General features: G+C 37.2%; 1 protein-coding gene across 1 annotated transcript in view; it reads right to left on the bottom strand.

Moving 5' to 3' along the window:
• PSMA8 (proteasome 20S subunit alpha 8) overlaps positions 1 to 16,889 on the bottom strand; it is a gene marked incomplete at both ends in the record, with an annotated part of 65,989 nt that overhangs the window by 25,779 nt on the left and 23,321 nt on the right. The window contains one exon of the mRNA XM_081263302.1: positions 16,072 to 16,194. Within this exon, the coding sequence (XP_081119428.1) occupies positions 16,072 to 16,194 (123 nt within the window). The remainder of the gene's footprint in view (positions 1 to 16,071; positions 16,195 to 16,889) is intronic.

Raw genomic sequence — 16,889 nt, 5'->3', positions numbered from 1 at the left:
CAGCTACCTGAGGAGGCCCAACAACTAGAGCCCAAATGTGAGCCTGTCTACCATTCCTCCCATTTCCTGCCTGCAAAAGGCCCCAACTCTCAGCAGTTCCTCCCAGTCTGATTCTGCTTCCACATGCCCGATCCCTCTGCCACCTTCATTAGGCAGTCCAGAACAGAGAGCAGCAGTTCTTCTTCTCAGGATACATCCACAGAGCAAGACCCTGGCAACAGAAATGGTTGGAAGTGGGTGAAGAGGAGGATCACTGCCTGTGTCTGACAAACGTGTTGCTGCATGACATGCATCAGCAATAAAGTGGCTCCAATAACATAGAAAAGAAACGCATTACATCCATAAGCAGCAGCATCCTTCCAAGGAAGGGGAGAGATGATTCAGACACCACAAGTGGACAGCTCATCTCTCTTCTGCCCCCACCTGTGGAAGACCTCAGAGACTTTTCTGCCTGGGACACTTTGCCCTGCCCTGCCCCTCTGTTGTTTCTCCCATTTCTTCTGACCTGTTTCTTAAATTGGTTTTAGAAAATTGGATCAGAACATTTTTGTTCCAAAGATTAAAATGTAAGCTGATGAAAAGAAAGGTGGGGCCCCAAGCTGAGGGCAGGATCCCATCAGCTGTCCTCTCCAAGGTCTGGACCTCTATGCCTCTCTCTGCAGTGTAGATAGATACTCACTGGCCTTGATCCAGAATACATGGGACTCACATGCCTTAAGCAGTATAGAGCATTCCTCTCCATAAACTAGGTCTCTCCCCTTGAGCCAGTGTAGACATGACTTTTAGTTGGTGACCTTGGCCAGAAGGAATTCCTCCCTGAAGGTGTGAACAAGGCAGGTGGTAGCTGTTGGTGGCAACTGAGAATGCGCAACCTCAGTGTTCTATGGCGGCATCTTCATGATACTGTGTTCAGAGAAGGAAGAGATGGACCAGTGGGCAGCATGGACCTGCCTGACGGGGCCAGGGCAGAGATGAAGAGACTCAGTGCCAAGATGAAGAAGGAAGAGTTGTAGAAAGCACTGCCAGTGCCAGGAAGGAGAGACTCGAGGACAGTACACCCGGGCATGAGTGTGCCCAGCTCTGACATGGCAAGGTCCTCTATCACTGCCCCATTCAAAGCATTCTTGATGAAGGGGTGGTAATTTCTTAAAAGTTAATTGCAATTTGGAATCTGCAATCATATGAGTGAATTTTTTTTGTACTTCTGTAACATTAAAGTATGTTGTCTTATTATTTTAATTTTTTTTTTTAGTCATGACAGTAGAATGCATTTTGACATATAATGGAATGTACATACATCAATCAAATTGTCAATTCTATTCTGCTGCCCTTCCTATCCTCCCTACTCCTCCCCTCCTCTCCCATCCTTTCTCTCTATCCAATCTAATGTGACACACTCTTTTTTTATTTTTCTCATTACAACATCATATATGTATTCTGTATAACAATGAGTTTCTCCTTCCATCTTCTGTGTAACTCCCCTTCTCCCTCTTTTTCCCTCCCACCTCTCTTCCCTATTAAGTGGTAGTCTTCTTCTCATGCACTTCCTCCCTATCCCATTTTGAGTCACCCCCATTATATCAGAGAAGACATTCAGCATTTGTTTTTTAGGGATCGGCTAACTTCACTTAGCATAATCTGCTCTAATGCCATCCATTTGCCTGCAAATGCCATGATTTTATTATTTTTTTAGTGCTGAGTAATATTCCATTGTGTATAAATGCCACATTTTTTAATCCATTCATCTATTGAAGGGCATCTAGGTTGGTTCCATATTCTAGCTATTGTGAATTGTGCTGCTATAAACATTGATGTGGCTGCGTCGCTGTAGTATGCTCTTCTTAGGTCTTTTGGGTATAGTCCAAGGAGGGCAATAGCTGGGTCAAATGGTGGTTCCATTCCCAGCTTTCCCAGGAATCTCAGTACTGCTTTCCACATTGGCTGCACCAATCTGCAGTCCCACCAGCAATGTATGAGTGTACCTTTTTCCCCGCATCCTCGCCAGCACTTATTGTGGTTTGACTTCATAATGGATGCCACTCAATTTCAATTTGTTGCATATGGATTTCCAGTTCTCCCAGCACCATTTGTTGAAGATGCTATCTTTTCTCCATTGCATGGTTTTAGCACCTTTGTCTAATATAAGGTAGTTGTAATTTTGTGGATTTGTCTCTGTGTCCTCTATTTTGTACCACTGGTTTACCAGCCTGTTTTGGTGCCAGTTCCATGCTGTTTTTGTTACTATTGCTCTATAGTATAGTTTAAAATCTGGAATTGCAATACCACCAATTTCACACTTCCTGCTTAGAATTACTTTAGCTATTCTCAGTCTCTTGTTTTTCCAGATGAATTTCATGATTGCTTTTTCTATTTCTGCAAGGAATGTCATTGGGATTTTGATGGTAATTGCATTGAATCTGTAAAGTGCTTTTGGTAGTATGGCCATCTTAATAATATTAATTCTACCAATCCATGAGCAAGGTAAATCCTTCCATCTTCCAAGGTCTTCTTCTATTTCTTTCTTCAGAGTTCTGTAGTTTTCATTGTATAGCTCTTTTACCTCTTTTGTTGATTCCTAGGTATTTTTTTTTTGAGGATATTGTGAATGGAGTAGTTGTCTTCATTTCCATTTCAGAGAATTTGTCACTGATATACAGGAATGCCTTTCATTTATTGGTATTGATTTTATATCCTGCCACTTTGCTGAATTCATTTACTAGTTCTAGATGTTTCTTGGTTGAATTTTTTGGGTCTGCTAGGTATAGGATCACGTCATCGGCAAATAGTGCTAATTTAAATTCTTCTTTTCCTATATTTATGCCTTTAATTTCTTTTGTCTGTCTAATTGCTCTGGCTAGTGTTTCAAGAACTATGTTGAATAAAAGTGGTGAGAGAGGGGATCCCTGTCTTGTTCCAGATTTTAAAGGGAATGCCTTCATTTTCTCCATTTAGAAAGATGCTGGCCTGAGGCTTAGTGTATATACCTTTTACTATTTTGAGGTAATTTCCTGTTATCCCTAATTTTTCTAGAGTTTTGAACATAAAAGTATTTTGTCAAATGCTTTTTTCAGCATGTATCGAGATGATCATATGGTTCTTTTCTTTAAGTCTATTGATGTGGTGAATTACATTTATTGATTTCCATATATTGAACCATCCTTGCATCCCAGGGATGAATCCCACTTGGTCATGGTGCATGATCTTTTTGATATGTTTTTGTATCTGATTTGCAAGAATTTTATTGAGATTTTTGCATCTAAATTCATTAGGGATATTGGTCTGTAGTTTTCTTTCTTTGAGGTGTCTTTATCTGGTTTGGGAATCAGGGTGATATTGGCCTCACAGAATGAATTTGGAAGTTCTCCCTCCTTTTCTATCTCCTGAAATTGATTGTAGAGTATTGGTATTAGTTCTTCTTTAAAGTTCTTGTAAAACTCTGCTGTATATCCATCCAGATCTGGGCTTTTCTTGGTTGGTAGTCTTTTGATGGCTTCTTCTATTTCCTCACTCGATATTGGTCTGTTTAGGTTGTTTATATCGTCCTGACTCAATCTGGGTAGCTCATATGTCTTAAGGAATTTATCAATGCCTTTACTACCTTCTATTTTATTAGAGTATAGGGTTTCAAAATAATTTCTAATTATCTTCTGTATTTCTGAATTGTCTGTTGTGATGTTGCCTTTTTCATCCCATAAGCTAGTAATCTGGGTTCTCTCTCTTCTTCTCTTTGTTAGCGTGGCTAGTGGTCTATCAATCTTTTTTATTTATTTATTTATTTTTTTTAAAGAGAGAGAGAATTTTAATATATATATATATATATATTTTTTTTTTTTAAATTATCGGCAGACACAACATCTTTGTTTATACGTGGTGTTGAGGATCGAACCCTGGCCGCACGCAAGCTAGGCGAGCGTGTTACTGCTTGAGCCACATCCCCAGCCCCTCTTATTTATTTTTTCAAAGAACCAAGTTTTAGTTTTGTCAATTTTTTCAATTGTTTCTTTTGTTTCGATTTCATTAATTTCAGCTCTGATTTTAATTATTTCTTGCCTTCTACTGTATTTCCTGCTGATTTGTTCTTCTTTTTCTAAGGCTTCAAGGATAGTGTAAGGTCATTTATTTGTTGGCTTTTCCTTCTTTTAAGGAATGAACTCCATGAAATGAATTTTCCTCTTAGTACTGCTTTCATAGTGTCCCAGAGATTTCAATATGTTGTGTCTGAGTTTTCATTTACCTCTAAGAATTTTTTAATTTCCTCTTTGATGTCTTGTGTAACCCTTTGTTCATTCAGTAGCATATTGTTTAATCTCCATGCGATGTAGGTTTTATTCTTTCTTATTTTATTATTGATTTCCAATTTCATTCCATTATGATCAGATAAAATGCATGGTAGTATCTCTACTCCTTTGTAATTGCTAAGATTTGCCCTGTGACATAATATATGGTCTATTTTTGAGAAGGATCCATGTGCTGCTGAGAAGAAAGTGTATCCGCTTGATGTTGGGTGGTATATATCAATTAAGTCTAAGTTATTAATTGTATTATTGAGCTATATGGTTTCTTTATTCAACTTTTGTTTGGAAGATCTGTCCAGTGGTGAGAGAGGTGTGTTAAAATCTCCCATGATTATTGTGTTGTGGTCTATTTGACTCTTGAACTTGAGAAGAGTTTGTTTGATGAACGTAGCTGCACCACTGTTTGGGGCATATATATTAATGATTGTCAAGTCTTGTTGGTGTATGGTTCCCTTGAGCAGTATGTAGTGTCCTTGTCCTTTTGATTAACTTTGGCTTGAAGTCTATTTTATTTGATACAAGAATGGACACCCCTGCATGCTTCCGGGGTCCATATGAGTGGTATGATTTTTCCCAACCTTTCACCTTCAGTCTGTGTATGTCTTTTCCTATCAGATGAGTCTCCTGTAGGCAGCATATTGTTGGATCTTTTTTTTAATCCATTCTACTATCCTATGTCTTTTGATTGGTGCATTTAATCCATTAACATTTAGGGTTACTATTGAGATACGGTTTGTACTTCCAGCCATATTTGATTATGTATGTTACTTAACATGATTTGTTTTTCCTCTATGATTAGTTTTTCCTTTATTGTACTACCTCCCGCTGTTGGTTTTCATTGTTATTTTTCATTTCCTATTCCTGTAATGTTTTGCCAAGGATGTTTTGAAGAGCTGGTTTTCTAGCTGCAAATTAACTTTTGTTTATCGTGGAAGACTTTTATTTCATCTTCAATCCTGAGGCTTAATTTCACTGGATACATGATTCTTGGTTGGAACACTTTTTCTTTCAGCGTTTGAAATACGTTGTTCTAGGATCTTCTATCTTTCAGAGTCTGTGTGGAAAGATCAGCAGTTATCCTGATTGGTTTACTCTTAAATGTAATCTGCTTCCTCTCTCTTGTGGCTTTTAAGATTCTCTCCTTATTCTGTATGTTGGGCATCTTCATTATTATGTGTCTTGGTGTGGATATCTTATGATTTTGTACATTCGGTGTCCTATAGGCTTCTAGTATTTGGATTTTTCATTATTTTTTTTAAATTTTTTTTTATTGATTGTTCAAAACATTACAGAGCTCATGATATATCATCTTTCATACATTTGACTCAATTGGGTTTTGAACTCCCATTTTTACCCCAAATACAGATTGCAGAATCACATCTGTTACACACTCACATTTTTACATAATGGCATATTAGTGACTGTTGTATTCTGCTACCATTCCTATCTCCTACTATCCCCCCTCCCTTCCCCTCCCCTCCCATCTTCCCTCTCTACCTCCTCTGCTGTTGTTCAATTCTCTCCCCTTTTTTTTTCCTCCCCCTTGCCCCTCACAACCTCTTATAATTTTGTGTATCATTGAAGGTCTCCTACCATTTCCATATGTTTTTTCTTCTCTCTCTTTCTCTCCCCCCATTCGTCTTTGTTTACTGTTAGTCTTTTCCTCATGCTCTTCCTTCCTGTTCTGTTCTTAGTTGCTTTCTTTATATCAAAGAAGACACTTGGCATTTGGTTTTTAGGGCTTGGCTAGCTTCACTTAGCATAATCTGCTCTAATGCCATCCATTTCCCTCCAAATTCTATGATTTTGTCATTTCTTAGTGCTGCATAATACTCCATTGTGTATAGATGCCACATTTTTTTTATCCATTCATCTATTGAAGGGCATCTAGGTTGATTCCACAGTCTAGCTATTGTGAATTATGCCGCTATAATCATTGATGTGGCCATATCCCTATAGTGCACTCTTTTAAGGTCCTCAGGGAATAGTCCGAGAAGGGCGATAGCTGGGTCAAATGGTGGATCCATTCCCAGCTTTCCCAGGAATCTCCATACTACTTTCCAAACTGGCCTCACCAATTTGCAGTCCCACCAGCAGTGTACAAGTGTACCCTTTTCCCCACATCCTCACCAACACTTATTGTTGTTTGACTTCATAATGGCTGCCAATCTTACTGGAGTGAGATGGTATCTTAGGGTGGTTTTGATTTGCATTTCTCTGATTGCTAGAGATGGTGAGCATTTTTTCATGTACTTGTTGACTGATTATATGTTCTCCTCTGAGAAGTGTCTGTTCAGGTCCTTGGCCCATTTGTTGATCATTCTTTTTTTTTAAAGAGAGAGAAGAGAATTTTTTTAACATTTATTTTTTAGTTTTGGGCGGACACAACATCTCTGTTTGTATGTGGTGCTGAGGACCGAACCCGGGCCGCACGCATGCCAGGCGAGCGTGCTACCGCTTGAGCCAAATCCCCAGCCCCTCTTTTTCATTCTTTAAGTCTGGGAAGTTTTCTAGTATTATTTCATTGAATAGATTGCTCATTCCCTTGGTTTGCACCTCTATACCCTCTTGTGTCCCAATAACTCTTAAGTTTGGTTTCTTTATGTTATCCCATAATTCTTGGATGTTCTGCTCATGATTTCTTAACATTCTCGCTGAGCTATGTTCTTTTCAAGTTGAAAAACTTTGTCTTCGTTGTCTGAAGTTCTATCTTCTAAGCGTTCTACTCTGGTGGTAATACTCTTGAGTTTTTAATTTGGTTTATTGTTTCCTGCATTTCTAGGATTTCTTTTTTTATTTATTTATTTTTTAAAGATATGCACTTTATTTTTATTTTTTTTTGAATTTTAATATTTATTTATTTATTTTTTTGGCAGACACAACATCTTTGTTTGTATGTGGTGTTGAGGATCAAACCCAGGCCGCACACATGCCAGGCGAGCACGCTACCGCTTGAGCCACATTCCCAACCCATTTCCAGGATTTCTGTTTGTTTGCTTTTTATATTCTCTATCTCCCTATAGAGTTGATCTTTTGCTTCTTGGATTTGTTTATGTAATTCATTGTCAAAGTGATCTTTCATAGTCTGAATTTGCTGTATAATGTCTTCCTTGAGACTCCAGGTCATCTGAAGCATGTATATCCTGAACTCTTTGTCTGACATTCCATCAGCTGCAGATATTACCTCATCTAATGTTGTATTGACCTGTATTGTTTGTGGTCCTTTCTTTCCTTGTCTTTTCATACTGCTCATGTTTCTTTCTAGCTTTGTGAAACTGTTGTGTTAATGGTTTTCCCCTTATATATTTATATTGTTCTTGTATAGCTCTAAAATCCCTCTTTTTCGGAGAAAGACAATATTAACAGTTCCCAAAATCAACAGTACATCATCTAAGCACAAGTTTTCATTATGAATACATTTATAGTTAGATTCTAAGTCTATAGATATTGGTTTTAATTATTATTTAAGAATATAGTCATTAGCTTCATAAAAGGCATACCATATCTGGTGGCATATAGAAAACTTAATTTCAGATGAAGGATGTTATAGTTAGAGGGAAGGAGTGAGGGTATGAGGTTAAACTAACTTACTCAGCAACTTTGGAGAACTCTAACCAATAGACTGGTAATTTATGGAAGAATGTATAGACTCAACCTCCTATCTGTATTTAGATAGTTACCCTACGTATAGATAGCAAAAGTTAGGAAGTTGACAGTGGGATAGAGGGAATACGAATGAAGAAAAGAAAAAAAAATAACAAGGAAGAAAAGATAAATAAGAGAGAAGGAAAAGGAAAGTAAGATAGAAATAAAGAAAAAAATGGGGGAAAGGTGGGGTATATGCAATTCCTCTATATTATATTACTTTGGTAATTCGGTTGTTCATGCACAGTTCTTGGTTTCACATATGTTGAAGTTGTGAAAGAGAGAGAAGAGAGAAAGAGAAAAAAAAAAGTCTCTCAGAACACTGTTTTCCTTGCTTCCAGTAGGTGGCATTGTCTATTCCTAGCTTGAGCCTCTGTTTTCAGGGTGGTGGTATAGCCAGTGTGAAAGGACATGATCTTCCACCTGTATCTTCCCTACTCTAGTCTCTGAGGTGGAAACCAGGTGCCTGCACAGTTGTTGTTTTGCGTTGATAGCTACAACCCCCAAAGCTTGTGGGAAATATTTTGAGTTATCGCAGCTAAGGGTGGAGGGGTTGGAAACCGGGTACCTGGATCAGCCGCAGAACCGTGCTGGTAGCCACACCCGCTTTGATGGGTTTTAAGGGTTGATGGGCTTCCTCTGGACTAGCACGCAGGGCGGGGCCGGGCTTCCTCCTCCGGTCTGGGCTGGTGCTGGGCTTCCTCCTCCGGTCCTTGTCTTATTATTTTTAAATAAGTTAATATTTAAACAGGTTCACTACATTATGCAGATCTTTTAAATATTGACCTATTTGATTTCTAATATCAAATAATTATGCTTGTTAATTTCTCCATCATATATATATATATATATATATATGTGTGTGTGTGTGTGTGTGTGTGTCAAAATATACTTTACTGTCATGCATATCTAAAAATAAAAAATTTTAAAAAGTGAAATATCATCTTGGTATTACTATGAAAATCGGATTTTCCTCCTTCATGGGTCACTGAGATGTTTTCTTTTGCACACAAAGCCTCTGAGCATCTTCCCTACTGATACCTTGGAAATTACATGGGCCATATACCTGGTTCTAAACACGAAGTGGTTAGAAGAAAAAAACAATGTTTTGAGCCAATGGCATGATCACAGTGATGGGGTTTCCAGGAGGGTCCAAGTGGTCAATCTTCACTTTTATGTAAGTTGTAAGGAACCAATGAGAACATCACAGGGATGGGAAAGGGGAGCTAATTACCATAATTCTTGGCAAGTACTAGTTGGGGGTCTCAAGCTGCCTACGTCAACATCAGGGACGGAGCTAAATAGCCAGCTGGTACCTGCAGGTCACCGTGAGATCATTCCTGGTAAAACGGATCCTTGTTAGACAATACTGGATATTCCTTGATGAAGAACTTGTACAGGCTGGACAGCTATCAAGTGTGATGTACCTCTAGTGTTATCAGAAGACTTGAAGTCCAACTCATACTTCCTAGACCTGAAGAACTCAGAGACAAATATATCCATGCTAATTACAGTCTAAACAGTATAACAGGTTTTTATTGATTTGATTTTTTCAGTAGCTCCAGGATTTCTTAATTTTCAGGATGTTAGGTACAAACATGCACTTGACCCCACTTTGTAGCATCTTTACCATCTCTATTCTTCTTTTTTTAACCTATTTTTAGTTGTAGATGGACACAATACCTTTATTTATGTGGTGCCAAGTATGGAAGCCAGTGTCTCACACATGCTAGGCAAGTGCTCTACTATTGAGCCACAACACCAGCCCCACCATCTGTCTTTTTGATGACATTTTTCAGGTTATGGTAGTCCTTTACTCCAATATGCATGGATGAAGTTGCCTGCCTGAGTTCTGACACCATGAAAGCCAGCAAAAATCATACTAAAAGCTGGAACTGGCAGGAGGAATTCAGAACTGGCAGTCTTATTTTGGAGTTGCCAGTAAAGTCTGTGATATGGCAATACAGTGTACCTCCTTCTCAGTGGTGACAGTTTGAGAGAGCCCCAGAATGGGACTCACCCGAACTTGGATTTATTTTCTATTTCACCCATTTTGATCACCATCTATTTATCAATTTTCTGTCCTATGACACTCCCTTTATTGCTAACCAGGAAAGGTGCAATACTATTGATGTGCTCAGCAGCCTTTTAGACACCCTTCTCCATAGAACAAGACTTATCAAGATCCTGGTGCTATGGCCTCCACATATACCAGTTGAGACACTACTGGGTATAGCGGCTCTAAAAAGATTTTTTTTTAAAGATTCTTATTTCTATTCTATTTTATTTCACTTGTGTCCATTTCACTGATATAGTTCCAATAGTTCCATAATTGAAATTTTAGGGTTTAATGGGCTCAAGTGTCTTAGGACCTATAAAGGGCTTCTTAGATGTCTTTGTAACTGGCTGTGGAAGCTCCGTCTTTTTTTTTTTTTTTCCTTTTGGAAGCTCCATCTTAATGTGGATTTATTGTTACTCTCATGTCTGCATATACTTCTCTCTTTAATATAACCGTTGTCCTTGCTCAATCCCACCCTTCCATTTTTGCCTTATTTCAGTATGCATTCTGTGTTGTGGATCCAGAATCCTGAGTCATTGTTTATTCCTTGTACACATTTTGTTGTCTGTGTCTTTGGTTTGGTTTGGTTATGTATCTGTAGTGCTACCCAAGGAATATGCTCCAGAGTCTGTACTTTGATCTCCCACCCTTTACATCTGTCTTCCCTTTCTACTTGCCTGTCAGGTGGAATTCAAAAAGAAATTTTTGTTGCAGAGACTGGAATATCGTGTTCAGTGTTCTGAGTTGAAAGGCAGCTTTACTTTTCCGAGATTCTGGAGATGGTTTCAGAGGTCTTAGTCCAGAAAAGGCCGGCTCCATTCTGCTGGGCTTGAGGTGAGGCTTAACATCATGGCGGAAGAGTGTGGTGGAGGGAAGCAGCTCACATCATGGTGATCTAGAAGCCTAAAAAGACTGTCTTAAGGTGAAAAGAACAGCTTCAACATAGGATTTTCATAAGAGTTAAAGATCTCCCTGGGATGGATTTTGAAACAGACATGATGAATTTCTGACCACCAGCTCTTGTTGCCAAGGAAAGAATCAGTAGAGGGTGCTATGCTGCAAATGAAGCAAGCATTAATCTAGTGAGGTCTCTGAAAATGATTTTTTTTTTTACCTTATGGACCAGGGATTTGCAGATGGAATTTTGAGAGCTGCCACTTTAGAATTTTCCTCCTTTTGAGTTCAAATATACATTTAAAAACTTATAATAGAAGTCATGCATGGTCGTACATGCGTAAAATCTCAATGATTCAGGAGACTGAGACAGGCGGCTCACAAGTTCAAGACCAGCCTCAGTAATTTAGCAAGACCCCGAGTAACTTAGAGAGACCCTATCTCAAGATAAAAATAAAAAGAGCTGGACATGTAGCTCAGTGGTAAAATGCCTCTGGGTTCATTCACACTATCAAAAGCAACAACAAACCTCATAACATAATGACTATTCTATTCTAGCATTGGAGGTTTTTATAAAAGGATAGTTTTTAGTTAATGTAATTTGACAAACCAAGGAACCCGTTACAACAATTTTAAAGAAGTTTCTTCTAAGTCCCAAAACGCAAATAGTCAATGACCTCACTTACACTGAATCTAAAATAATCAAACTCATAGATACAATAGAATAGTAGTTACTAGAGGCTGGTTGAGGGAAGGAAATGGGAACTTTCTGGTTGAAGAGTACAAACTTTCAGTCAGGATAAATAAGTTCTGGATATCTACTGCATAGCATGGTGGTTATAGTTAATAATAATATACTGGGGACTTAAAAATTGCTTATAGAGAATAGATTCTAGGTATGGTGATAGGTGTGTTATCAAAACATCACATTTTCACCAATACATAAAATTTTCATTTTTCATTTTTTTTTTAAATTGGGAGGCCTAGAATGCAGCTCAGTGGCAGAGTGCTTACCTAACACATGGGAGGCCCTGGGTTCAAGAAACAAAAATTTAAAGTTGACATGCCAACATGACTAACTGATTTTGCTGAACTCTTCCATCATGGAAGGAGTAGCAGCATTATCTCACTGGAAGACGAACTTACAGTTTACCCGTACATATGCCAAATGTACATTTACTGAATGCTTTTCAGTATTATACATCATGGTATCCCACAAAATATTGCCTCTAAGCAATGAATTAACTGTGAAGAAGCAGGGAAACTGACATATGCTCAGGGCATTCACTGGTTCTTATCATATTTTTTATCACCTCGAAGGAGCCCGTCAGATAGAAATATGAAGACTCAGTTACAGCAGCAGTTATAAGACAACATCTGTCAAGGCTAGGATTCTGTTCTATAAGATCTTGTGTCCTGAACCATGCACCAGTAATTAAGTTCTCCCCAAACCTACAGATACAGAAACCAAAGAATGGATGCGCCTTATTTATATCCCTAATGGCCCACTTGTAAAATTTCTGCTTCCTGTTCCCATTTGGTTCTACTAATTTAAAGTCCTAGTCCTCAAGGTGGGGAAGGGGTTATATTGATACCAGGAGACATCATAATTTTAACGAACTAGGAACTGAGACTTCCTCTTGGCTATTTGGGCCTTTTCATGCCATTGAACCTATAGAAGGAGTTGTTATCATTGTAAGGATGCTGTTTTAGTCAGCTTTTTTTGCTGCTGTGACCAAAAGACCTGACAAAAACAATTAGAAGAGGAAAAGTTTATTTGCGGGCTCATGGTTTCAGAGGTCTCAATCCACAGATGACCAACTCTGTTGCTCTGGGTCCAAGGTGAGGCAAAATATCATAGTGTTAAGAGTGGTAGAGGAAACAGCTCAGGACATGACAGTTATGAAGCAGAGAGATAGAAACTCCCCTCTACATGGACAAAATATATATCCCAAAGGTATGACCCCAATGACTCATATCCTCCAGGCACACCCTACCTGCCTACAGTTACCACCCAGTTAATCCCTATCACAAGATTAATGTACTGATTAGATTAAGGCTTTCATAACCAATCATTTCACCTCAAAGCTTTCTTGCATTGTCTCATACAGGAGCTTTTGGAGGATACCTAAATCTAAACCATAACTGATACTATGATTTATTCTGATTATCAAAATTAAAAATGACTACTATACAGGGAGAAGATATTAGAACTCAAAAGAGATTTTCTGAAGGTTTCTCTTAGCACTTCCACATAAAGTGAAAAAGTTAATGGAAGGCTCTATAACCCACGAAGGCAAGATCACTAATGGACCAGAACCTTCAGAATTAAAAGTTGTGATCTGGGTTCAATGGTGCATACCTATAATCTGAGCCATTCAGGAGCCTTAGGTAGGATCAAAAGTTCGGATGCTAGTTCCAGCAACTTAATGAGACCCTGTCTCAAAAAAAAAAAAAAAAAAAAAAAAAAAAAAGGTGGGGTTTCCTGGGTTCAACCCCCAGTAACAAGGAAGGAAGGAAGGAAAGCTGTGTCATGTGCCAGGTAATGATCCCTCAACAAACTAAAGTACTGGCATTAGCTACTTCTATTCTTATTTCTATAACAGGTCATGAAGACAGTTTATTTTTATAACTTCCCATTTCTATTACCTATTCTACATGTTATTCTTCCTGTACCTTGTGAGACTAAAATCTAGCACTGCAAAGTGTTGTAATTCCAGTCAGTGCCATGGCTGCTCCCAACAGTCCATTGCACCATTTTGTTAGGCTACATGAAATAATATGTCATCATAAAAACAAACAAATGGAACACAGAAAAACAAAAAACTTGATCATAGATAAAATGCCATACTCCCTCAGAAGTAGAAATCCAATCAGTTTTTATTCTATCTTTCAAAAATGGATATCAGAATTTATATAATGTGTACAGAGTGTCAATTGGCTAAGGGCGGTAACATGTTATAGTGGAAAGAATTAAATGTTTATTCCAATATTGCTTCAGTATTTACTGAGTTTTAATTTTAATGTTGCTATTAAATAGGGATTTGAACCTAAATCAATCTCTTAATCCCTGAATCTCAATTACCAAATTCATAAAATAAAAAATTTTTCAAATGTTTTATTATAGATGAGTTTTTAAGTTGCATAATACTTCCTTCAACCAAAGCCTTACAAAAAAACATAGTATAAGAAGTGAGTAAAATAACAATAGTGAGGCACATGTGTGTGCATATTCACAACTGTTCACATGTTCTTAACTCTACCATGTGGCCTGAAGACACCACAGCAGAGCACAGTTCAGATCAATGAAATGATCAATAAAATTTACAATAATTATAAGAATTCCAGGGCTGGGGTTTTGGCTCAGCAGTACAGCGCTTGCCTAGAACGTGCGAGGCCTTCGAGTTTGAGCCTCAGCACCACATATAAATAAATAAAAGTATTGTGTCCAACCACAACTAAAAATAAATATTAATAAAAAGAATTCCATAATTTTCCCAAGAGAAAATTAAAATACTTCTCTGTAAGTCCCCAGAAAGCAATTTAAAATGAAAACTTCATGTAAACTTAGAAATTGCTGTTATGATATTGAAATAAATACTAAATGTAATGATAAATGCAAACAGAAGATGGCAGGCTTTAAATTATTTAAAGATGGGAATATACTAACTTCTTTTGTTTAGGTCACTGATTTGGAAGGCACAGAAACCTAGTAGATGTTAAAAAATTCTTGGCATGAAAAAGTTCTGATATTTGCAGCAGGTAAACCATACCTTCTGATTACCAATTAGATTTCACAAACAGATTAAAAGATTGCATCTGGCACAAGTATTCTGGTATTTGTTGGAAGATTACAATCCACTGTTTTAGTGATCTGGTTAAATGGATTTATTTTTGTGGTACTGAGGATTGAAATCAGAGGCACTTTAACACTGAGCTACATCCTCAGCCATTTTTATTTTGAGATGGGGTATCTCTAAATTGCTTAGGGATTCATTAAGTTGCTAAGTCTGGCCGCAAACTTGGAATCTTCCTGTAGTAGCCATCTGAGCCTCTGGAATTACAGGTGTGTGTCACTGCACCCAGCTGGTTAACTGGTTTATGAAACAGTATCTTACACATATGATCAGAGTCAACCAATTTCTTAAGACATGCATAAAGACCATAGCAATATTTCCCACTTAATTTATTTGGCAATAGTAAACTAAACTCAGCAGGAAATTATTTAAAACCTATGTACTTAAACTTTTGATAAAGTCACATTTCTGAACTGTCATCTTATTCTATGAGAATATATAAAAATTCATTTCTAGAAACTGCTACTAGTTTTTCTGGGCTTTTTTATTGGATTTGAGTGCACCATAAACAAAGCAGTTCAGTACAAATACAAGAATAACAATTTAGCCAAGAAACGAATTACATTCCACAAATTATGTAGAGGTCATTGCTGTATACTAACAAATAAGTATATATCAGAGTTTAGGATGCTCTGACTGACTTAGAATAGAGAACACATTAAGCATTTCAGTATGGAGTTTAAGCGCCCATCTAGTTCTTCACTAAAAGCAAAAACACTATTTTACTCAAAACAAGCATCTATATGAAGCAATACTAATTTGGAAAAAAAATGAATGCTCAATAGAAACTAGACAGTATTTCTCTTATTTGGCCATTTAGGTTTGTCAGTTAGGTCTGTCACATCTTTTCAAAAGTAAGGAAAGGATCCTGTGATTAATAAACACCAAGGCATTTCATTATCCAAAAATTGTAATTTCTGACCAGCTGACTATATTTATAAAGGTTTTGACAGTGCAAACATTTGCCTTTTAATTTTAATTTGTTATATATAACAAGATTCATTAAATTTACATTACACATATAGAGCATAATTTTTCATATCACTGGCCAGTGCAAACATTTTAATGCAACATAATTTTGTCATGTTCCTGAAAGCTATTAAGCATTTATTTATTTATTTATTTATTTTTAAAAGATATTTTATTAGTTGTTGGTGGCCCTTTGTTTATTTTCATGTGGTGCTGAGAATCGAACCTAGTACCTCACACATGCTAGGCAAGTGCTCTACCACTGAGCCACAACCCGCGCCTGCTATTAAGCATTTAAAAGTGAAAACATTTATTCAATTTCTCAAAAAGTATTAACAAATTGAAGACTCACTTTCCATGCATGGTAAGTACCAGAGGGATCTGTCTGATATAATCTTGGGATACCATCATCATCAAAACCTACAATTAAGGCAGAGATTCCGAAAGGTCTTCGTCCATTGCTCTGGGTATATTTCTGAAAAATAAAATTTATTTTTAGAATAACACTATTAATTATTACATACAAATTCTAATAATTAATAGAGCATTGCTATCAAAATGGTCTCCCTTCCTAATTCTTATTCTACACATTTTTAGAATTCTTTCTGGACTAATTTCAATTCATAACAAATTTTGAAAGAAATTAATGTATACAATCTATAAAATAAAACCAACTTTATATAACTGTATAAAATTCTGTGTCCGTGTTTAATTATGTGGCTTGAAACAGCTTAATAGTAGCTTTCTTCCTGGTCTTGTCTATATATTGTTTCTATTTTCCTTTCATTTTTTGCAGGGGGAGGTACTCGGGACTTAGATGTTCTCAAAATGTTTTCCTATTGTGTTGTGTACATTTTGGTAACAAACTAGACTGTAACCTCTTTAATAGTAGAGAACAGTGTTCATGACATACCCATCTTGGTTCTCAGCAAAACTGACTTCAATGAGTTGTATACTTTTGAAGCACATCCTTGGTTTACCTGGAGGAACACTATAATTGCTACTATTATCATCCAGTATCCTTACTTGATACTATTATTAACAAATATATTCTGTTCACTTATACTAAGTTATCTTTACTTAAAAACCCAAGTGAGATATTTCTTTCAGTCCCAAGACAAGGGACCCTTTGTTTCTCTTGAATAAAAAGCATGTTGTTTTTTTTCTTTC

Source organism: Spermophilus citellus, assembly GCF_964194105.1.
Source record: "Spermophilus citellus genome assembly, chromosome: 12".
Taxonomy (NCBI): domain Eukaryota; kingdom Metazoa; phylum Chordata; class Mammalia; order Rodentia; family Sciuridae; genus Spermophilus; species Spermophilus citellus.
This window is presented reverse-complemented; position numbering and strand designations above follow the sequence as displayed.